This window comes from Leopardus geoffroyi, chromosome E1 (assembly GCF_018350155.1).
Source record: "Leopardus geoffroyi isolate Oge1 chromosome E1, O.geoffroyi_Oge1_pat1.0, whole genome shotgun sequence".
Lineage (NCBI taxonomy): Eukaryota > Metazoa > Chordata > Mammalia > Carnivora > Felidae > Leopardus > Leopardus geoffroyi.
In genome coordinates, this window is record NC_059330.1 from 46,493,015 (window position 1) to 46,517,460 (window position 24,446).

General features: G+C 46.8%; 1 protein-coding gene across 5 annotated transcripts in view; it reads right to left on the minus strand.

The window, feature by feature from the left end:
• Window positions 1-24,446, minus strand: part of ERN1 (endoplasmic reticulum to nucleus signaling 1) — an 84,916-nt gene that overhangs the window by 32,029 nt on the left and 28,441 nt on the right. For 4 of the 5 annotated variants that reach the window (XM_045489467.1, XM_045489466.1, XM_045489465.1 and 1 more), the window contains exons 3-5: window positions 6,466-6,499; window positions 5,391-5,463; window positions 2,175-2,247 (exon numbers count right to left, since the gene is read on the minus strand). In XM_045489467.1, coding sequence (XP_045345423.1) covers window positions 2,175-2,247; window positions 5,391-5,463; window positions 6,466-6,499 — 180 coding nt within the window. Of the gene's footprint in view, window positions 1-2,174; window positions 2,248-5,390; window positions 5,464-6,465; window positions 6,500-6,610; window positions 6,823-24,446 lie in introns of those variants that run through there. The other variant, XM_045489468.1, reaches the window with a different exon arrangement.

Here is a 24,446-nt window from a genome sequence, read left to right on the forward strand (position 1 = left end):
GGTAATGTGGAGATCATAAAACTTCTGGAGCCCCTGGGTCTTATAATAACTTAATAACCTAATGATGGTTTAAAAATTTCTTCAAACCTACTAACCTAATAACTCATAGATTTTATTGCTTTGATTAGTGGCCTTAAATATAAAAAGCCTCGGGGCGGGGGGTGGGGGGGGCACTGGGTGGCTCAATCGGTTAAGCATCCGAGTCTTGATTTTTGGCTCAGGTTCGTGAGATCCGGCTGCGTGCTGACAGCACGAAGCGTGCTTGGGATTTTCTCTCTCTCCCTCTCTCTCTGCTCTTCCCCTGCTCGCTCTCCCTCTCAAAATAAATAAACTTAAAAAATATATATGAAAAGCCTGGCCTATAAAGGACAATCCTTTTCCCATAGACTAGGATCTATATATAGAAAGGGACCCAAGGGTTCATCTCTCTGGTAACCATTATTCATAGATCTCCGCATCCCTACTAACGAGCCCGCATGTTAAGAGGATCTACCGTCACTGTTTATATCTCTAATTAGCTGATACCTCTGACTGGGCAGTAGTCGGTTGCAACCTGGTGCTAATGAGGCCGAACTTTTCTCAGCCCCTGACGCCAGCCAGCAAGTTATTTGCCAGCCACACACTACACCCTACTCCTCAGTCAGCTGATTAAAAGGTATGAACAGGCAGACAGCACAGCCAAACAACACTCCTGGGGAATCTCAAAGCGTATGCAACTACAATCTACGGAACATACACCAGAACATCATCCCGGTGATAGTGAGTCCGTAGCATGGGCCTCTCATCTGAAAGTCAACGCATTCACCGTAATGTGTGCATTTCCGTTTTGTAAGGCATGGCCTTACGTGGTCACTTGTACCTTCCTAACTTATTGGCCGAGGTTTCTCTTTCAAGGGAAACGTGGAAGCAGAGTACAGGGATGTCAGGAAGATCACAGGTCATCAGAATTTGCTAAAGCTACACTTAGTTCTAACAGATGTAATGTATATGCCTAGTCTACATATGTGAAACTTGTCGATGATAACTTTCTATTCTCAACAACAAAATCTTAATATGAAAAAGATCTGCAGATAGAGTGAAAACATCACCCAACAGCTGTGACCATGAGCCCTTTCCATCTGGCATGGCACCCTTACTTCAAGAACCATTACAGTCTGCGTAACTCAGTTACCTCTTTAATGATGGATGGGGCAATTGCCACAATTTTAAATATGTTTAATGAACCACTTAAGAGGGTACCACACGAAGATGATGGAAACACACTATCCTAAATGCATCATAAGGGATGAACTGCTGGCAAAAGCTAGAAGACTAGACAGAAAACAGGGACACAGATGGTCAGATGGGCCCAGAGCGAGGCCCAGGGGAGAAAGAAAGCCTCTGTTGATCACTTCTTCTGAATTTCAAGGCTTGGGACTTCCTCTTTCTGAAGGTGTGCGAGAAAGCAACAGCTCCAGCGTCTCTGGCAAAAACTTAAAAATCCAGCCTGCACTTAATGCCCAGAAACACACATAAAGCTCCCGAGGCATGAATAAGCAATAAGAACTTTCAGTTCCTCAGAAGGAAAGCTGCTGTATAAATACAGGATATTATTACTACTATGATTTCAAGATAAACACAGCTCTCCTTTGTATTACAAATGCATTTTTATTGACATTTTGGCAGCAACATGGTAAAAGAAAAGAGGCGATCTGATGCTTTGAAAGAGGTGACCCCCACAGGTATGAAGGCAGCTTATCTAGCCAAGCTGTTAAGTGCTGTTTTATCCAATATTCTGATAGCAGGAAATACTAAGAAAGTCCTATAATTAATAGGCAGAACCTGGCTTCCCTTTCTTGGCTCAGAGTCTTGTGTTCACTTTAAATTTCATCCAATTGCTTCTGGGTATGTTGCAATCTTTAAATCACAGGGGTAAGTCAACACAGCAGCTAAAAAGCTTGTTAAATGAGTAACCATATTAATGTGTCAAGTCTGCTCCCAAGTGGGGGGAACCTTTCCTTAATTGGTCAGCTGATCCTGGCGTGAACAAGCACAACCAAGGCAAGAAAGACCTTTCCCAGAAGGGTTGGTGGGGAGTGACTGCACACCTCTCTCTCAGACACACCATTGTCCCAGAACCTGGGACTCGTTTCCAAAGAGATCAAAGTTTCGGTGTTGAAAACAGGAACTCTTACCCATGTAGAGAATTCCATCTGAACTTCGGCATGGGGATGCCTGTACGAGCTCTGGGATGGTAAAGGGAAGTTTCTTTAAAAAAAAAAAAAGGAAAGGAAAAAATAAGTTAACCAAGTCTTGTGCAATTATTATAATTTTACTGTAGTCTTTCTGTTACCCAATTCTGCAAAAAAGAGAGAAGCAGTGTTGATGGTAGATGGGAGTTTTCCTGACTGGAAACCCAAGAACAAGGGGGGCCTAGATGCCCTAGGCTTCCATATCCACTGTGGACAAGACTCCAGCCGCCGGGTCCCCTCCAGGAGCCCCTCAGAGTGTCTTGTCCAGAGCACTTCTGGGGAAGACACAAACCTTTGCTGAAAACACACAAATATGGAGAGTGACAGGATCTTTGAAATTTGGGGTGGAGGGGGAGGGGGGAGGGGTGGAAAGAATTCTCTTGTCTTGGAAAACTGACCCAGAGCCAGCGAGGCTGAGTGGAATGACATGTTTTCAGAGTGTGTGCGAGCCAAGAGATTCATTCTGAAGAGAAGCGACCCCAGCACCCAGCTGAAGCTTGAAGGAAAAGGAGAAGTCAGCATTATGTGGGTGACCCAGGAGCTTGAGGTGGAAAAAGAAGTTCTGATGTTTGCTTCAGAAAATAAGTCTCTACTGAAAAACACAGAAAATTAAGCCTTTTTCAGTATTAGAAAGAAATTATGGTAGGCGTCAGGAAAAGAAACTCAAAGGAATCCACATGTTTCAACTGCATTTCATCAGAAAACTGATTCTTCTGGGTCCACACAGCTGACATCTGAGGGGTTCTTCTGGTTAACATTTGTTTCAGTGTACTTTATTTTTGGAACATTCTGTGTTCTTGAAACTATTCTATACATATACCTGCTTCTACCACACTGTCATCTTTTTCTCCAAAAAAGAAAAAGATTTCTCTCTAGCTTTAACAAACAGAACTTTAAATAATCAATCGTTTGGATTTTCCCATTATCCCAACACTTAAATGAAGCCTTAGAAAAGGACAAATGCCAAAGAGAGGCTGTCGTGCCTGACTGGATTTTTGTCAGGTGTTTTGGAGAATCAGAAAGTCATCGCAAGGCTTCCAGTCTGGAATCCTGTAGCGTCTGCTAAACAGCTCTACAGGACTCGCTGGCCCAAGGGGGAAACACACCGCTCCCGGAACACAGGAAGGCGTGAAGGGTGGTGGTCAAAGCATCCTTTGGAGGTTAGAGCTCAAGGCCAGTTCCAACACTTGAAGCTTTGGCCTTGGGCACATTCCTTCACTTCTGTGGGTGAGGTTTCCACACGTCTTATATGGGATAACACCTGTATCCCAGAGGGCTGCTGAAATAGGAGACAACTTCTACAGATAGTCCCACACAGGGTCTAGCAAAAAGTGCTTCGGAAACAGGCTCCAGAATGTGGAGAGAGATGCTCGAGGTGAGACACACACACACCTCTCCACAAGGCTTGCCCTCCTCCCATCTGTTCCAGTCACAGGCATTCATAAAACAACGTCAGAATATGCCAATCAGAGTTCACAGCCACTTATAGTCTAGACCGCTGCTTCTCGGCCTTAGCTGCACATCAGAGTCACTTGGAGGCTTTTGAAAAAATATTTCCTATCGAAGCAGAACATACAAACAGCACACTGAGCGCACAGCTCAGCTAAGTTTTGCAAAGTGAACCAGCCCATGTAACCAGCATCCACATGAAGCAGCAAAACATTTCCAGCGCTCTGAAAGCCCTCGCCTTCTCTTCCAATCATCCCCTCCCAGGGCCATCATTATCCTGACTTCAAAACAGCATAGGCTGGTTTTTCCTGTCTCTGAGCTTTACATAAATGAATCATTCAGTGTGTAGCCTTTCTGGTTTATCATCTTTTGTCCAACCTCCTGTTGGTGAGGTTTATCCATGCTCCTGGGTAGTGTCACAGGCCGTTGGTCCTCACTAGTGGAGACCACTGAAGGTGTATCACTATCCCATAATTTATTTATCCTGTCCACTATTGATGCTGTTTGGACAGTTTTCACTTTTTGGTTATTCTGCATCATGCTGCAGGACATCTGGTACCTGCCTTTGGGGAACATAGACACAGACACTTCTGTGGGTACACGCTGACCCAGGAAGGATTAACTGGGTCATAAGGCTTTACAGATTTTGCCAGTTTCCAAACCGGATATACCAAGTTGCACTTTCACCAGCAGCGTCCAAGAGTTCTATGAATCTTTTGTTGGAGTCATATGTGTACTTCAAGTACATTGTGGCCTGCTTCTCTTAATGGTGTCTCTTAACAAAGAAAAATTCTTAATTGTAATATAGTCCAATATATCTATTTTTTTTCCTTTCTCATTAGTGGGGGGGGGGGGTATTTTGTTTTGTTTATCTCATCCAAGAAATTTTTTCCTACTCTAAGGTCGTGCAGATGTTCCATTACTTTCTTTTTTTTTTCTTAAAGTTTTGTTTCTATGTTTCACACTTAGACATGCAATCTCTCTGGAACGGAGTTCTGTGTGTCTGGTGTGAGGCAAGAGCTCAGCTTCTTTTTCCACGTGGATATCCCAGGTGACTCACCACTTACTGAAAGACCACCCTTCCCCACTGCACTGCAGCCACACCTCTGTCAGAAATCAGGTGCCCGTCTGTGTGGGCCTGTTTCTAAATTCTCTTATCTAGGGAGCTTTTAAAAATTCCTGATGACCTAGATCAATTAAATGGAAGCTTTTGGGATTGGGACCCAGACTCAGTCTTTTTTTGTTTGGTTTAGAGCTCTCCAGGTTATTACAATGTGTAGCTAAGGTTGAGAACCACTAGTCTAGATTCTCAGATAAAGTTGGGAATGGAACATCACCTGCCCCCCTACCTCGTAAAGGGATGTCTGCTCGGGTGGAGGTGGGCAGGGCTGCAAACTACGCTCCACCCCCAATTTGAAATCACTAGTCGGAGCCAGCCCTGCTGTTAAAGGGAGTATCGTACCCCTCTAGTGTGTTGGCTGGGCCTTGAGAACCTGCTGGTCTAGATCAATGCTGCTGAATTCTGGCTGCCAGTTAAAAGCTCATTTAGGAAGCTGTAAAAAAGATACTGATGCCCAAGTCTCACTGCAGACCTCCTGAATTAGAATCTCCGGGAATTTTTTTTAAGCTCTCAGGTGATCTCGGTGTGCGACAGTTGAGGACCACTGGTCTGGAACCTCTGAAGAACACAAAGAAGCTAAATGCACTCACCGTCAGGCCTTCATTATTCTTGCCCCCAAGTGTATACAGGCTGCCATCATTGGGATCTGGGAGGAAGGCAGGCCTAGAGATTAAGCAATGAGTATCAATAATAAATTACAGCCCAGGGCACAAAACAAAATATCAAAGCCATGCAAAGCCATGATTGGGAGGAGGGGGAGGACGTGTGCATATAAGACAATTCCACCCACTGCTCTTTCACTTGTAGCCACAAATAAAATATCCCTATGGTGACAGGCTATGTTTGAGCAGAAAAAAGCAACCTGCAAAAAAAAAAAAAAAAAAAAAAAGCAAAAAACCAACCACAGAAGAGTAAACTGTTGTTTGGTCAAAGCATCCTGGATGATGATAAATAAGTGAAAAGGACCCAGTAAGTCTGCTTTCCAGTTTCCAAGTCAATTGTGTACAGAACTTTAATAATTAATATTTAATAGCATGGAATAGTACATAAACAGGTAGGACAAATCTACCTTCAGTGTTCAACAAACATTTATTTTTAAACTGGAAGCAATAAAAGCAGACTCTGAAAGCCTGACATCTGACAGGACCTGCCAAGGAGATGGATGGTGTCCAGTACATGGCTCCTCACGAAGCAGATACAACGCGGTCTTTGGTCACGTTAACCTTCTGAAGTCTGAGCTCTGACTAGTCACTCAGAAACCTGTTGCTGAATCTTTTCTGTACTTAGGATGTCCCATCATGTGAGCTCCTGCTGGGGCCATAACACACATGCTGTAGTAGCAGGTCACGGCCATGTTTCCCCTCCATGGTACGACACAGTGAAGAGGGAGAGATCGAAACCCTCTGGCAGGACTTTGGCAGCTTAAGCTCAAAACTCAACTTGACTTTCATCAGACTTTTTAATATCCCTGCCTCTGCCACCGACCCCAGCAGCTGACCACCCTTTCCTGATCATAGAACCTGTAAGACTTCCTGTCTCCAGCACTCTCATTATACTTTACCTTTATGCACATAATGTACTCCCAACAGCTAGCTTCCTAAATATTGATTGACTAGTTTAGAAAATGAATTAAAGGGGAGTGCTTAAGCAAATCAGAAGACTTACTCTTCCACATGCGTTGGAACCTGCAGAACCGGATCTGTGCAAAAGAACAACAAAGGCATCGTCAGACAGACTCTAAAATATCGGGATTCCGAGAGAGCCCCCAGGACTCACTCATGAGTGACACCAATAACTTAAATTTACCTACATGAGATAATGTACGTGAAGGTACTTTAGAAAACACACACCCAAAGACACAGACGTAGGCTCTTTATGATGGTCTCCGCGGCTGGATAGAGAACAGAGTAGAAGAAAACTGCTGTCAAGAAACATGCACACAGGGGCAGCTGGGTGGCTCAGTTGGTTAAGCACTGGACTCTTGATTTGAGCTTAGGTCATGATCTTGCACAGTCTTGAGATCGAGCCCCACGTCAGGCTCCACACTCAGTGTGGAGCCTGTTAGGGATTTCCTCTCTCTCCCTCTCCCTCTGCCCCTCCTCTGCTCCTGCTAGCTCTCTAAACAAAACAAACAAACAAACAAACAAACAAACATTAAAAAAAAAGGGGGGTGGTGGTGCCTGAGTGGCTCAGTTGGTTGAGTCCAATTTCAGCTCAGGTCCTGATCTCATGGTTTGTGATTTCGAGCTCCATGTCTGGCTCTGTGCTGACAGCTCAGAGCCTGGAGCCTGCTTTGGACTCTGGATCTTCCTCTCTCTCTCTCTGCTCCTCCCCCATTCACACTCGGTCTTCCTCTCTCTCAAAAATAAACATTAAAAAAAAATTTTTTTTTAAAGAAATGTGCACATAACTTGGGGGATGGACAGTGAAGGAAGAACCAGTCACAACCCACGGTGGACAATGGGTCGCACTGTCACTATCTGACATATCGAGGACTTTTAAAACCTAAATGATCACCCTGTCAGATACCTGGCGTGGTACTAGGTACTCCCATTAGGAAAATCAAAATGATGACTTAAGAATAAACTTTCCTGTTGATGAGAATTTTGTTGAATGGTAAATGAATGCCCCTTTGGGGCAGCAACAGGGCAATCTTAGAGCCTCCAAGGGCTTGTTTCCCTTGATTCCCTTTGATCCATTTCTATAGAATCTAGTTTGAAAGCAACACAAAATAGGAGGCACCTGGTGGCTCAGTCAGTTGAGCATCCGGCTCTCGATTTCTGCTCAGTTAAGGACTGGCCACTTGGCAGAAAAATCAAAGCTTCTAGAAGGCCTTATAAAATTTTTTAAAAAATGTACAAATCTTTATATTATGATGTTCAAGAGAAAAGATAACATTATACATAGAGTATTAATGCAACTGGGGAGAAAATCTTCAATGCACAGAAAAAAACAGAAAGGCAAAAAATGCTAATTGTGAATTATTTTTGTTGGAAGTATACACGACCCCCTCTTTTTTTTTTTATTTCCCAAAACTTGTCTAACAACAGGCAGTACTTTTTACACTGGAAAAAAAGGGTTTTCCCAAAGTCAATTTTCTATCTGCAGTAGTCAAAAACAGCATTATCTCTCTCTCTCTCTCTCCTGATTCTCCCAAGCACGAATCAAGAGGACGCTCCTGGTTCCTTGGGGTCAATGGCGGCATGAGAACACAGTGACACGACCAGGGCTAAAGTCCACAGGCATGAGGCAGCTCAGTCGTGAGGGGGTTCCCAGCAACCAAAGCCCCACGGGCTACACAGACCCACCATCCGCCACTTCAAAGCTGGGGGTAAGGAGGGCTAATATTGGGACAGGATTTTTGGACACAGGGTTCCGGGCTCCACCGGCTGTGCATGTGGTGACAGACGGCTGCCTGACTCCCCCCGTCACCTGGGACTCTCAGATGAAGAAAACGCTTTCAAGCCTTATCATCTGTTGACTTTGCTTTACAAGCCCAGCTCTGACATGAAAGCATACGGTGTTCACAGTGACAGAAGCCACACAGACCGCACAGAACATGTGGTCTGTGGGCAGCAAACAAACAATTCATTAAACCAAAAACATTTTAGGAAACAGGAGGAACTTTCAGTTAGTAAGCCTGCGTTTATCGTTCCCATTAATCGCTTCTCGGTACAAACAGACTGATGCAAGAGACAGGAAATACGGACACGCGGCGTTCACCCCACCGAACAAAGTCAAGGTGCAATTACAACCCGCTACTTCTACACAGCCCTGACGCCACACAAGCCAGGAAAAGCGGGAATGCCACATTCCAAAGAAAACACAGCAGTCGGGAGGCATCTTTGTTGTCCATTTCAGCTGCTTCAAGGCGTCACAGACACACACAGAGGAAGAGGAGACACTGCCAGATTCTAGCACTTTCACCACAAATGAGACACGGAGACTGACAGGATTTCGAGTCCCGTTCGCAGGCTTATCTTTCCCGTTCGGGCACCGGCTCACTCTCAGGGTCTTGCCTTCAGCTGCGGATTTTCCTGGTTTTCGAGAGGTCGTCCACGGGTCACCTGACACTGAGGTCTCAAGTCCCCAAACGTGTCCTGCACCAGACAGGTTCAGTGTCCAGTGAAGGCACGGGCCCTCGGCGGGAGCTGACCAGTGGGACAGCTACGCGGCTGTTGAGGATCTGTGCTTTCTCTAGGCTTAAGAGGAGAGGAAGGTCGGCTTAGCATTCCCACCCACTCGGTAAAATAAGGTCCCTGGGAGGAACACGCGTGGAGTTGTAGGCCAGGTAACAGCACCACCATTAATTACATCAGCTCTGACAGGCGAGCAAAGGCTGCTTGGCTTCTGAGGGACGGCAGTGACCTAGGCCCTAGGGTTTCTGTTTGTCTGTTTCTTTTTTTTTTTTTCTTTTTTTTTTAATTTTTTTTTTTTTCAAAGTTTATTTATTTTTGGGACAGAGAGAGACAGAGCGTGAACAGGGGAGGGGCAGAGAGAGAGGGAGACACAGAATCGGAAACAGGCTCCAGGCTCTGAGCCATCAGCCCAGAGCCCGACGCGGGGCTCGAACTCACGGACGGCAAGATCGTGACCTGGCTGAAGTCGGACGCTTAACCGACTGTGCCACCCAGGCGCCCCGTCTGTTTGTCTGTTTCTTGAAGAATCGCTTGAATCTGAGATTTGCTTTAAAATACTACAGAAAAAAAAAAAAAAAAAAAAAACCCACATGGGGAGTGGGGAGGGCAGATAGAACAAAAACTGGCCGCCTGCTGGTAACTGTTAAAGACGAATGTGGCTCTGGTGGGGAGTCACTTGGCTTTTCCTTCTACCTACGCTTGAAATTTCCCATAACGTGAAAGGTTAAAGATAAAAATATTTGGAAAGCCAGCAAAATAAAAGCGGTGTCATCTGAAAATGTGCAACGAAAGCCCAACGTGAAAAGGTGGCTGTTTTTGTTTAATAACGAGAATGTGTATCAGGCAAGATTCTTGCTTTAAAAAAAAAAAAGTAAACAAACAATTCAGCCATGTGAACAGAAACCTGGCCTAACTATAAGGCTATACACAAACACTGCTCCAGAATAAACCACTCTATCTATACGGAGACTGATAAGGATAAAAGCCACCTCATAAAGCTGTTTTACTTTCAGAAGGAAAAAAAAGCAGGGGGTGGGGGTGGGGGTGGGAGAGGAGGTTATTTCACAAGCATGGAAACAGGTGTTACTCAAGGTAAAGGCAAGGATCTCAGAGGAGGAACTGACTTGGGCAGAAAGAAACCTCCTCACTGCTCCCCAGGGAACGAACACTGGACGGGACCCGATTTCCTAGTGGCTCCAGCTCGAGCCCGAAACGGCCCAGTCTTCACACCCAGAGAAACGTGGATGAGGCTATGTGACAACTCATTGCTACTGCTGTGCTAATTGAATCCTCCTTTTTAACCCGGGACAGAAATGGCTCAAAACAGATGTTTACACCCTTCCTTTTGCCCAAGTTCCTAAGGACATTTTTATTTCCGAAAGATGGGAATTTTCGTCGTTCCACGATACGTCTTTCATCTTCGTTCTCCATTCCGTCCTGTCTGGGACCTCATGCCCTCTCCCTCGGGACTGGGCCACACGTGGACTCGACTCTGCTCCCCTCCTGAGCTATGGGCCTTTGTGGCTCCATCCAGCAGCACCAACAGCCCCACCCACCCTTTCTGCCGCTTCTCGACCATTTGGGCAATGCCATGTGCCCACTGCCCCGGACCACGCAGTCGGAGGCAGCCCCTCCACTGCCACTTCCCACTCTGTGGCTCGCCCCGCCCCTCGGGTATCCCGCCCTTCAGCCTCTGTGGCCCTGCACAGCCTGATTTCTGCCCCCCCCCCCCCTTGGCGCCCTCTTTCTCTACTCCCAACAGGGAGGAACATTTCCGGGTGCTCCCCTGAGTTCTCTCAGAGGACACATCCATCTCTGTAACTTCAGCCTACATGGGGAGAGTCCAGGGCCCCCATTTCCTGAGCTCTTCTTTCTGGATCAACTGGACACTTCCACTATTTCCTACCAGAACTCAGCTACCACCTGCCCAAAGTCATGCCCTCCATCTTTTACCTCAGATCAACTTCTACCCTTGATTACCCTATTTTGTTAACGCCCCACTATTCTCTTGGAAGGCAGACAGGCTCCAATGACTCTGTTGATGCTCATTTCTCCCCAATACATCTCATTGGTTGCCAAACTTGAGGGTCTATTTCTAGAACAATCGTCACTTTGTTTCCTACACCCAATATCCCTCCAACATCATCAAAGCCCCTTCCCTTTCAAGGACTCTAGTCTATGTGGCCTTTGGATTCAGCTGAGTCTATGCTTAAATCCTAGCTCTGCCAGTTACCAGCCGAGTGACCTCAGCAAAATTATCTAATCTCTCTGGGCCTGAATTTCTTCATCAATAAAGGACAAACCCCAGAGAGATAGTAATACCAACCTCATGAGGCATCTCTAGGTGGATTAAATAGGATTAAATGTTTGTCAAGACTTTAAGTCTGTGCCTTGACACAGAGAACAGTGATCCTTTTAAGGACAGAAGTCAGTACTCTCTACTCAAAACCTTTGGTGGTCCCCATCTCACTCAAAAAGTCAATGGCCACATGGTGGCCTGCAAATCCTACACAATTCCACTCTCTCACCCTCTAACGCTCTCCCACTATTTCCTCCTTGCTTATTCCAGCCAAGCTGGCCTCCTTGTATTCCTCAAATACCGTCTAGCCTGTCCCTGCCTCAGGGCCTTTGCATTTGCTGCCCCCTCTGCCCACATCTTTGATTAAATATCACCATCTCAGAGAGGTCTTCCATGACCACCTCTTACCGCCCCCCCCCCCACACCAAGGATTCCCTACCCTTCTTCCCTACTTGATTTTTCTCCACAACACTTACCACCTCTGAAGTACAGTACATTACTTACTTTGTCTGACTCTGGGGAGCCTGGGTGCCTCAGTTGGTTAAGTGTCCAACTCTTGATTTCCGCTCAGGTCATGATCTCATGAGCTCGTGTTGGGTTCTGCCCTGATGGTGCAGAGGCTGCCTGGGATTCTCTCTCTCCCTCTCCCCACCTCTCACCTGCTTATGCTCACTTTCTCTCTCAAAGTAAATAAATAAACTTAAAAAATAAATAAATGCCTGACTGTAGCTATTATTAACTACACAAGGGCTGGGATTTATCTTTTGTTGTCTGCCATATTCTCAACACCTAAAACAGTGCCTGGCACAGAGGGGTGCTCAATATATTGACTGAACGGAGCAATCACTACATGTTAGTTTCTTTCCTACTTCGATTCGTGCCCAGCCTGGACATCCATTACCAATTACTTTTTTTTTTTTTTTTTTTAACGTTTATTTTTGAGAGAGAGACAGACAGACAGAGTGCGAGCAGGGGAGGGGCAGACAGAGAGAGAGGAAGACACAGGATCTGAAGACGACTCCAGGCTCTGAGCTGTCAGCACAGAGCCCGACGCGGGGCTCAAACTCACGGACCGCGAAATCTTGACCTGAGCCGAGGTCGGAAGCTTAACCCCAGGTGCCCCCATCATTAATTACTTTTAATAATCCAGCAAATATGCTCTACCATCCGTCACCCCAAAATCTACTGTGCAATCCCCTTTCCTCCACTCAGGCTCTGAGTTGTGCTGAAGAAAACTCTACAGTCACCCTTGGAAAAACCATTCTACATCTATGGCCCACTGGGCCCCATGCTGTAGGAGATACACTTATCTATTTCCTGGTTGGCCTCTTTCAGACTTGCACTCCTTGCCTCAAGGCCTCCTTCCCTCCACACCCGATTCTGCCTTCTGTGGCACAGGAGGAATAAGAGGGGACAGAGTGAGCTCTCCCAAAATTCCTACCTTTCTCCTCAAGTTTGTCCAATCCCACCCTTCACTTCTCCATACAGAGACAATGCGTCCACCTCCATATTCATAGATACTGCCCAGCCCCCAGGTGGTACCATGTCTCCAAGGACCCACAGGTCCTCCTCTGCCTGGCTAACTCCTTCCCCTCAGCCCACAAACACACTAAACCTCTGGGCTCCCCTTCTCTTTGGCACACGCTCTCCTTTCTCTCCTAAGGCAGCCACTTTAAGTGTACGATCCAACGAGTCTTGAGAAACATCCACATCCACGTAACCACCCTTACACCCTAGAACATTCCCATCACTCCAAAGCATCTTCTCACGCACCAACTCTCACCCCCACATAACCACTGACAGGTTCGTTGTGTTTGTTCTAAAATTGCACAAACGCAGTTCATACGTTAGGTTCTCTTGGGTGTCTGGCTTCCTTCTCTGCATCATGTTTTTGAGGTTCATCTACATCGTCGCATGTATCATGGTCTGTCCTTTTATATTGCTAAACAGTGTTCCACTGTGTGGATATGCTATAATTTGTTTATCTGCTGAGGGACACTGGGTTATTTCCAGTTTGGGGCTAGAAAATGAGACTAAAGCAGCTATGAACATTTATGGTACAAGTTTTCGCTGGGACCTACGTTTTCATTTCTGTTGGGAAAATACCTGGAACGTGGAGCCATATTGTTTACATGGGACTCGACAAGGAGCTGCCACACGGCGCTTCAAAGGGGTCGTGCTATTTTAGGTGCCCACCAGCAGAGGATACGTTTCCCTATGGTTTTTTAAATTTTTTTTTTTTTTCAACGTTTATTTATTTTTGGGACAGAGAGAGACAGAGCATGAACGGGGGAGGGGCAGAGAGAGAGGGAGACACAGAATCGGAAACAGGCTCCAGGCTCTGAGCCATCAGCCCAGAGCCCGACGCGGGGCTCGAACTCACGGACCGCGAGATCGTGACCTGGCTGAAGTCGGACGCTTAACCGACTGCGCCACCCAGGCGCCCCTCCCTATGGTTTTTTAAATGTCGGTTCCTGGGTCCTTCCCCCAGGAAGCTGATTCTGTGGGTAAGGCCAGGGAATTCGAGTTCTTAACTAGGAAACCATTATCCTGGATCTTATTTCACCTTCTCGCCTTCTGTGTCTTTCTCACCTCACGGCTCTCTGGCCCCTACCCTCGGAGTAAGACCAGAACTGCCACTGTCCAGTTCCAGTAACCAAATCTAACACTTGCAAATCCTTATTATTAGGTTTCCACGTGGCATCTGACGACGTCTTCCCGTGGAATCCATGACTCAGCCCCACTTCGAGCTGCTTAGAGTGTATCTCAACCCTGAGGTCACACCCCCCCGAACCTGATCCTCCTTTACATTCCCAGATTGGCTGGCCAGCCCCACTCCTGCCCTGTCACACAATCCGGAAACACAGAGCCGTCCTCGACTCTCCCCTTAATTCTAACCCGCTCCCATTCAATTAGATGCTGAGTCATGTAAGATTCGACCCAGCACACAGTTCTCAAAACCTACGTCCTCCTTTACCACTGCCAAAATTAGGCAGCCATCATCTCACTGGGTCTACCTACCGGTCTCCTAACCAGCTTCCTGTCTCAGATCTTGGCATCTTGGGCTTTTGGACATGCACTCTACCTACTGTCTGCAAGGGCCTGACGCAGGCAAATCTGTTCACGTCTTTCCTCCACATAAAACCCTACAATGGTTCCTTCCTCCCTCTGCCTACATTCCTTCCATCTCTGTGGCTCAAGTCAGAGGTTCCCAAACTTTCTTGGTTCGCAACACCCTTAGTGTGTCAGTGAATTCTTCATAGGGCCTTCGGCAAAAAGAAATGCCTCACAGTTCCATTTATTAAGCAGTTAGTTCCAAATGGCCTAAGTATGTAGGGACTAGCAACTTCAAAGCCACTTGAAAAAAAGGAATACATGTAAATGGAGAGAAAACTATTTCATTCTTAACCATAACTACTTACTAATGGGATGTGTCCCTGCTGGGTGCTACACATATTCCAAACCTTATAATCGGATTAGACACTGCCACCCTCATTACCATTCCACATTGCTTTTCATGTGGTGTTTGAATTTTATTACAGCAACCACCAAAAATTCAGCCTTGCAAAGATACGTCATTGAAAGGAAAGCAGCACAAGCTGATGTTGAAACCCCAAACTACCTCGAACAGGGTGTCTGACATCTGTTTGTTGAGTACTGCTATGCTTCTCTCAAAACTTGAAAACAAGTTGCAGTGCCTCTGTGAGTTTACTGCGGCCCCCAGGGCCCCTCAGGATGGTTTGGGAGTCACAGGCCTATGCGTTCAAGGCTGTGCAAAACGCGGGCCCGATTCTTCTCCATGACTCTCTTTCAATTCCAGTCTCTTCCCAGAACACCCCTGTGCTTTCATGTTGGTCTCTGTGCTCATCACTGCCTGTTCCTCTTTAGCTATCTAAATCTGCTTGTTCATCAGGGCCAGTTCGAATGCCCCCCTTCTCCAGGAAATCAGAGAGTGACCACCCACCGCACTGGGTATGTTCTTAGAATGCATTGATCACGCTTCTCCAGGGCTGGTGTTTCGGTGCAGGTAGCCTTTCAAATATCTGGGGGCTGGACTGAAGTTTAAGCATGTTGAAGGACAGGGACCATCTACATCACGTACATAAAAAGCGAAATATACACAGAAAAGTACATAAAGCTTATGTACGGTTTAATGAGTAATCAGAGAGTGAACTCTGGGGTAGCTGCCGTCCAGGTCTCTGCTCCCCTCATACTTACTAGACAATACTCTCTGCAGAATGAAAGGAAATCCGTGATTTAAGATATTCAGTCCTGTATGTCATAGTGTCATTCCAACAAGTTTTTTCTAACGAAAAGGACTTTTCCACAGAGAAACCTATGTGATAAAAGCTAAAGAGAGCTGCCAGGCACAGTTTGGTGTGTTCACTCACATTTAAAAATTGTTTACATGTATGGGGGGGGGGGAATGATATGGTATTTGCTTCAGAATAATAAGGAGATGAGGAAGGGGACTGCCTGCCACATGTTGATCACTACTGAACCTGGGTGCTGGTTGCATGAGGGTTTCACGATACTATTCTACTCTTTTGCATGTGTTGGAAGTTTTTCTAAAATGAAAACTTTTTTAAAAAGAGAGAAGCCAAGAAAAAGAAGTCATTCAAGCAAGGAAAGCCTTTCCAATATGTTCAGAAGAAAGGCCTGTTTCTCCTGCATTCACTTGAAGTATAAACCTTCACTTTTTTTTTTTTTTTTTTTTTTTTTAGTAATCTCTACACCCAACGTGGGGCTCGAACTCATGAACCTGAGACCAAGAGTCACATGCTCTACTGACTGAATCAGCCAGGCACCCTAAACCTTCACTTTCTGAAGTGAAGCCCGATCCTACAATGTCACAGGGTTTGAAGGGACTGGAGGGAAACCCACTCAAAGAGCAAGAAAGACCTTGTCAGCACTGCCACAGGCCTCCCTAACATGCTTAGCAAAACTGGTGAGGATGTGGGAAGACATGGGGGTGAGAAGTCAGCAAAACAGAAAAATGTCTCTGATGAAGTCAACCAAAATTTAAGTAAGTCTTTTAAAACAGAGCCCACATTTAATGGCCTCTCCGTGGAGGTAGCTCTGGGCAGACTTTCTTCCACGTAGGAGGGAGTAGATTCCTTTGATTACAGAAGCCACAAGAACAGGTTGCCCATCTGACTGGAGCTCAAGGAACCTGACAAGATCATTCTCTTCTCTTCCTCAGATAAGCGTTGATATTTCTGGAACACACTGCTTCTCTGGCGGAATCTAGATGAGCACTGGCTTTTCTGCCCTGCCCCACCTCACTCTCCTTCCCAAAGCACAACCAGCTGGCTGACCCCTACACCCCTTGCATTTAAAACCCGCTTCCTCTCTGACTAGAGGACTTCTCTGGGTACGTCTCAGATGCCACAAAATATTTGAAATTCTCCATACCAGCCCCTTCTAAGTACACCTCTAGCAATGATTTGAACACTTCTGGGCTGGCCCTTCTGAAAGGTATTTATGGACCAAAGAAACCCAGGAACGAAGCCTCCTCATATACCAAATATTCAAGAGCCTTGTCCTTCCCTCTCTCCCTTGCTCTCTGAGGAAGAGTATGACAACCCCACTCTTAGTAATTATCTGTGGAGATTTACCACACACATCTCAAAAGCAAAGATAGAGCGTCTGCTATCAGCTTGATTCTCTGCTCCACGCCGTGTGGGATAAAGAAAGGAGTCGATACAGCCGATGTGCACGAACGGTATCTGATGAACTGCCGAAGCATGTGGTACACACCACAGGATCTCCCAGGTGAGGGAAGTCGCTGAGGGCTTGTGTACTCGGGGAAGAAAGGCTTCGTAGTGAAGGCTGGCTCAGAGGGTGGGAGGACCTGACAGCATGAGTGAAGAAGCATCACCCCATCTGTGGCAACGAGGACACAGCCTTGGCGGATGCGAAGTGTTCCCTCTGAGAAGCAGTGACAGTAAGGCTGGACAGGAGGCAGCGAGGCCATGGAGGAGAATGCTGTGACAACACTGACACGGTGGGTGCTAACCAGGGGCTGACTGGAGGCTTCCGAGCAAAAGAGAGACGGGATCGGAGTCCTCCGAAGGCAGGTCAGATGGGCAGGCATCAGGGCACAAAGTGAACAAGACAGGGAAGGAGTCAAAAAGCGCAGTGAGGGAGGAGACAGCGGCCTGCACCGGTGCTGGGGAGGGGGAGGAAGGGCGGCAGGAGGAGGGGGAACGTATCAAGAGAACTTAGTTCTGATGAAAAAAACGCAGGGGACCAAAAGGACCCCAGGAGGACATGGGGATTTTAATCCTAGAAGACAGTGAAGCTAGACTGGCTGGTCTGAATGCAACGAACCACTGGCATCTCCTCAAGAAAATGCTTACGGTTCTAATACTCTTTTCTTACAGAAATCATTCGTAAAACAAGGCCGTCCACCCTCCCTGAACTCAAAAGGTAAGCTTCCCCAAATATGTTCCACGCACTCAAGTGAATCTGTTAGGGAATGCTTCTCCCCAGCGGCAGCTCACTTCCTCCCCCAAAGGAAAGGTGCTTCTGCAATCTGAACCTCAAGTTCCCGTTGAAGTTGCGAGGTCCAACGTGTAAGGTAGCAAGTCTCCAACGTTTCTCAAAGTTCAGCTTTGATAAGGGGAGCATTTTAAAGCGGACATCTCACCAAAAGCTAACCCTCGAATTCCAGGTCTCACCTGAACTGGGACAGGACGTAACAAGTCTTCTCTGCGAGTCACCAGATGTCACGCTCAACAGAGACCATCATGGGGACGTGCCAAAGTAACCCGAAAAAGCTCCCACTCCAGAGGCAGTCGGATTCTACCATGTTCTTACTCACCTTCACCCCGACAGGAGTCACTCAGACCTAAACACACACACTATAATCACCGGTGAAAGAATGAAAGGGGGGAGGGCAAGACAATTCAATGCTATGGCCTGAGCCCAAACGCCTCTCAAGACGTCAGAGCTTCACAGAATCCGTTCGTGAGTAACCAGAGTGCCATCAAACCTTGCACGGTCAGGCCAAGATGAAAGGACAGGTAACGAAGTGACAGCCAAGAAAGGATTTTATTCACGTGCCTCAACATTCACGGCTGGATCTCGACACAGACCTAGTAAGAGTGCAAAGAATACCCACTGGAGTGGAAATCTATGCCACCAAGCATAGTGACAGCTGTTTGAGAGACCTCCTCACAACGAGAGAGACGTGTCACTCTGAGGTAAAGCCCAAGCTTGAGGGAGGACGCCAGAGGGGGTACAGAGGAGACTGAGCACGAGCTGGTTCTCCCAGAAGCTAAATGAGGAGGACACGAGGGTTTGTACCTCTCATTGTCTCTAAGTTTGCGTATGTTTAGAATCTTCCATGATAAAAAGGAAAACATGACAAAGAAAACACATTTTCATGATACTCAAAACAGGCCCCTCTCATATCCTCTCTCACAACTTAATTTTCAGTCCTCCCAAACAATGGAAAGCAAATAAACACTTGTGCTTAAGCAATGAGGTAGAAAGGGAGTAATTCATACCTTAATCCTAGAAAATTCAGTTAAGAGAAGACAGATTAGAACTATGAACGAAATACTGCCCCTTCTCACACTTCCCTGCTCATGTTTCTGTCACACCTCTGAAGGCAGATCTCTCTTTCAGAGGAACGTGCTCGCTGCCGGAGGGACAGGAGAGAAAAACCAACAGCAGAAAGTCACAAAGAGCCATACGAAACTCCAGATCAGAAACTGGAACTGGAACCTGCCGTGACAGTGGTCCAGGTGACAGATAATGCATCCCAAGGGGGCAGAGTCCAGGCTCATCTGTTTCTCAGGGTTCCCCAAAGACATCTAGTCAGAGGGTTTTGGGACCCGAGTCAGCCTCAGGTGCCTGAGACATTTACTGAGCATCCCTGGCTGTCTAGGGAGCCCAACCTCAAGAAATTAGAATTCAGGGGCGCCTGGGTGGCTCAGTCGGTTAAGCGTCTGACTTCAGCTCAGGTCATGATCTCTGTGAGTTCAAGCCCCACATCACGCTCTGTGCTGACAGATCACAGCCTGGAGCCTGCTACAGATTCTGTGTCTCCCTCTCTCTCTCTGTCCCTACCCTGCTTGTGCTCTGTCTCTCAAAAAAAAAAAAAAATAAACGTTAAAAAAAATTTTTTTTTCAATAGAAAATAATAAATTAGAATTCGGTGGGAAGACAAATGTAAACAAACACAAGCACAAAGTGCCCCAAATCCAGATGAGGAAAGGAGCTCACCCTGCTTGAGGGGTCAAGAAGGTGACCGGTGAAGGGGATCTTAACAGATCTATAAGGAGCCTGACCAACGCTGCAGGCTGCTGGTGGGGAGGGAACATGAGCGAAGGCCCCATGTTGCTAAGGCCTAGAGATGGGGTGAGGGCCAGATGGTGAAGGACCTCGCATGCATGCGAAGGGGCTTAGACTTCACTCTGTGGACTGGGGCCTTCTCTGTGGCGAGGGACCAGTTACTGAAAATTCTAACCCAGCACGGATGACTCTTAGGATCCCTTCTGTACTTCTCGTGGACAGGTAACACGGGTGGGCAGACCACACTTAGGGCACTGCCTTAGACGGCACCAAGGCTATGTCAGCAGAGGTGCAGCCTGGTTCGTGGTCTCATTAGAGGGCAGGTCTGACAGCAGCGTGATGGGTGAAGGACAACAGAGATGGCAGGCAGCCAGGAAGCTGTCCTCTTGATCTAGGAAATGAGTCTGGCTGAGATACTGGCTAGAAGGAATGGGTAGCTCAGTCGGTTGAGCGTCCAGCTCCTGGTTTAGGTTCATGTCATGATCTCACAGTTCAGGAGTTCGAGCCCCGCGATGGGCTCTGTGCTGACGGTGTGGCGCCTGTTTGGAATTCTTGCTTTCGCCCTTCTCTCTGCCCATCCCCCACTCTCTCTCTCAAAACAAATAAATAAAAACTAAAAAAAAAAAAAAAAAGGAGCCACGTTTAAGAGACACTACTTCAGTCTACACGACAGAACTCAGTGATCAAGTAGCAGAGCATCACCGTACTCTCCAGACTGGGGGGGCCGTGGCTGTCGGCACCAGGAGGAACTACGGGAAGAGGCACACGTTAAGAAAGGTGAACTCAGGCGGGAAGATTTTCTTCAAGTTTCACGTAACTTTTTTCTTGTATTCTATTCTATCTAGTTTATTCTTTATTATTCTTCCAAATAATCCTAGTTAGCTCGTTAATTTTAGTCAAATGGTATCTCAAAGTGAATGCAAGAAGCCTTAAGCCAGCCCAGGCAATACCAAAAGAAAGTCCTTTCAAACCCCACCAAGCCAAAGCAAGCTTTAGAAAACCAATCTAACACCAAACAGGGCAGCAGTGTTTTCTGTTTGCATCTGGGCTGAAAGTGCAGAAAAGAAACACACACTCAACTATCTCCACTGGTGAAATTTCAGACAAAGCCAGACAGTGTTGTTGCTACAGTCACAAAATCACAGCCTAGAAAGATTGCACCTCGCGTGGTGTCAGAACTCGTTAGTTTCTGAAAGCAAATAAAACTCGTTTTCTGTACTAGGTGCAGTTCGCTGCTGTGGTGTAAGAAATGTTCATTTCTGGGAACGGCAACACATGTTTGGGTGAGGAACAAAAGCACCTGCCAAAACCACTCTGTGGAAAGAAAAAAGAAAACAAAACTCTCCCAGTCTGTTGGCCCCTGAAACAAGTAAACAGTCAGGAAACCATGAAATGGAGTAACAGGTAGATACTGTGCATAGCCCCAGCTTGATGAGTTAAAGGGGTCTGTTTGCATCTGCAAGTTTCTTCCATTTGCCTCTGATCCCCCACTGCCTCTCAGGCCCAAGCCCACAGCCTCCCTTGCCGGGACTGGTGCGGCAGCCTCCGCCTGGTCTCCAGCTTCCTCCTGGTCTCATCAGTTCAGTCTCAACATGGCACCTGCTAACCCTGTAAAGTGGAGGCCAGGTGTCTTAGCCAGCTCAGGCTGCCTTAACAAAATCCCGCAGTCTACGTGGCTTAAACAAGAGACATTTACCTCTCACTGTTCTGGAGGCTACAAGCCCAAGATCAGGCTGTCCGCATGGCTGGGTTCTGGTGAGAGCCCTGTTTCTGGCTTGCTGACGGCAGCCTTCTCACTGTGTTGTCATATGGTGGGAGAGAGCAAAGGCTCTGGGCTTTTCCTCTTCCCAAAAGGGCCGCTGATCCCATCATGGGGGTCCTTCCCTCATGACCTCATCTCAACTAAATCCCATAGGCTCCACCTCCAAATACCACCACATTGTGGGGGAGGGCTTCAACGTGAATTCTGGAAGGACACAAACATCAGTCTGCAATACCAGGGCAAGTCGCTCCCCTGCTCAGATGTCTCCGGTGGTGGCTTCAAAAAGGCCAACAGCCTCACGCCAGCCACCAGGCCCTACACCTCTATGGGGAGGCTATACCTCTATGGGGACGGCACGGCTTGCTAGGCAGCACTCAGGAAATCTGTGAGGGGCATTTCTTGGCGGTCACAGAGACTGGTGGGAGGTGTGGGGGGGCGGGCACTGCACAGCCAAAGATCATGTCAAATCTGTACACCGTCAGACACTCCCACAGGCCAAAAACCTTTGATAACTCCCTGGAGCCTACAACCTCACTTATGTAAAAGCACAAAAGTACTTTTTGCGTAATTTTATACAAGTAATCTTTCCAGACTTTAACTACTGTATAAAGCAGGCAAGGTCGCACATCTGACGTGTGGAGCGTTACCAAGAATTGCTCGCCATCTTGGAGATGCGGGCACTGCTAAATGTCCTGGTGTTTTTATCAGTCTGCATTGGCGGGCACCACATTCACTCACGGCGGAGTGTCACCGTGTAGGAGGGTATTTACATGTTAAATTACATGTAGGTGAGTAAAAATTACTTTTCTATTAGTCCATTGTTAGATTACCAGCTGCATAATACATATATTTCTTTCTGAAATTGTGTGTGTCTGTGTGTGTGTGGGGGGGTGGGGGGGTTACTGTCTATACATTTCACTCCAGGACAGTAGTAGGGGGGCATTTCTGTAATAAATATTGTATGGAGAGAGCATGGCATCTCCGCAGGACTGGCACTCTCATCTCCTACTCCTCTTCCTCTCCTTTACTCCCTGCCCCCCCCCGCAGCCACTCCCATACTCCAAGTCCTCCACCACGGAGGACTCTCCCCCCTCGCCCCTACTATGCCTTCTGCCTAAAGGCTCCCCTGCCTCCTTGAGTTCTTGCTCAAATGGCGCCTTCTCTGTGGGGCCTTCACTGTTGAAAGTTGCAGCCCCCACCCCCACCTCCACCCCTGGCCCTCTCTATTCCACTCCCCTGCTTTATTTTTCTTCAATAAAGTCATAGCTTTTATCACCACTACGTAATTTATTTCCTTGTTTCCTGCCAGAATGAAAGCTCTAGGGGGGAGAGGATTTTGTCTGTTTCTTTCATTTGCTGTACCCACAGGGCCTGGAACAGTATCTGGATACCATTACAGGCGATTTACAGATTAATGGTTTAGAAATCTCAATTTTGAAATCTTTAGTTATAATTGCAAGATCAAAACTAAGTCAAAAACTCAGGGTCTCTATGCATTATCACCCTTAACCTTTGTGTAGAAATACATAGATATACTGTAATATACACAGTGTTTACATCTATTGTAGAAATATATATAGTGACTGGTATCCAGGGCTGAATTTAATTTTAAAAAGCCAATCTAGGGGCGCCTGGGTGGCTCAGTCGGTTAAGCATGTGACTTCAGCTCAGGTCATGATCTCGCAGTCCGTGAGTTCGAGCCCCATGTCGGTCTCTGTGCTGACAACTCAAAGCCTGGAGCCTGTTTCAGATTCTGTGTCTCCCTCTCTCTCTGACCCTCCCCCATTCATGCTCTGTCTCTCTCTGTCTCAAAAATAAATAAATGTTAAAAAAATAATAATAAAATAAATAAATAAAAAGCCAGTCTATTCTCAGAAAAACAGTGAGACTTAGAACATAATGAATATCACTTGAAATTATCAGACCTTACTGAGATTTCTCAAATTCTCCCTTTAAGTGTCTCTTAACACCTCCCTGCTCTGCCTCCCTAATCTGTTCCTGGATTCCACTGATTTGTATTTCTGTCCCGCCTCTCATCCTTCCCACCTCTTCCCATCCCCCTGCTCCCCTTTCCAGGTCTGCCCCACAGCTCTGGCCTCTCTGTCACTGGCCCACACTCCCACACTGCACTGCAGGATTAGTGTTGAGTCACTCACTCTCAGTCATATTAATGGTCCCAGCTTCCTGTTCATCCCGGTACAAAAGGCAGGATGCTACCGTAGGACTCAACATGCCCTCTGCTTCTCTCCCTCCACCTCTACTCCCTAAGCTCCTCCCAAACAGGAGCTAGACCTGCTGCCTCCTTTGCAGGCCTCACTCCCGACAGAAATTCACAAGGCTCAGCTCACCACAGCTTCAGAAATCTTTCCTGCTCTCAGCTGGCCAAGCTCAGAGCAGTTCCTACCACCTCCCAGAGGCCCTTAGAAAACCGTGGCCCAGCCCTAACATTCAATGGTAAAAAGTGTTTCTCTCAAACCTTTTGTTGAGGATTTATTGATTTCATCTTTGGACAAAATCAGACACTGTGAAATTTAAAGGACTCTACTTTTGTTTTAGAAACATTAGCAGGCTTAAACATGAAGGGGAGACGGTACAGATAACATTCCGGGAGGCTGTAATACAATGCTGAAAGCCTACAGTCTTCTTGTGGCCACTCACTCCTGAGAAAGCTGGTCCTTCCGGCTGCCTGAGGTTCTTGCTGATCCGAGCAGGGACCCACTCAGACAGGTGAGGCAGGGTGGTCTGTGATGCCCCAGCTGCTGCCATCTATGGACAGTAACCAGGTTTGCTGTTGGCTTGATAAAATGATGTATCACCTTACGATATATGCCAATATTTTTCCATTCAAAACACTGTTTTGAGAACATTTTATTAGCGAAGGAAACACACTTGCTGTGCTCATGTAAATAATGAGTCACAGATCAGTGACGAAAGAGAGTATGCTGGTCAGACCCTAATCTAGGGCCAAATCAGAATTATTACTGGACTCTGAAAGCCCCAAATCCTTGGCTTTGCATAGCTTTATCCAGGACGATTGCTTTGGAAATCAAATACAATTTCCCAGCTGTAGGACTCTACCGTGCTAACTATCACCAGCAAGACAAGATCATAAAACGGAGGCAGAGTAGATTAAATGAGAAAC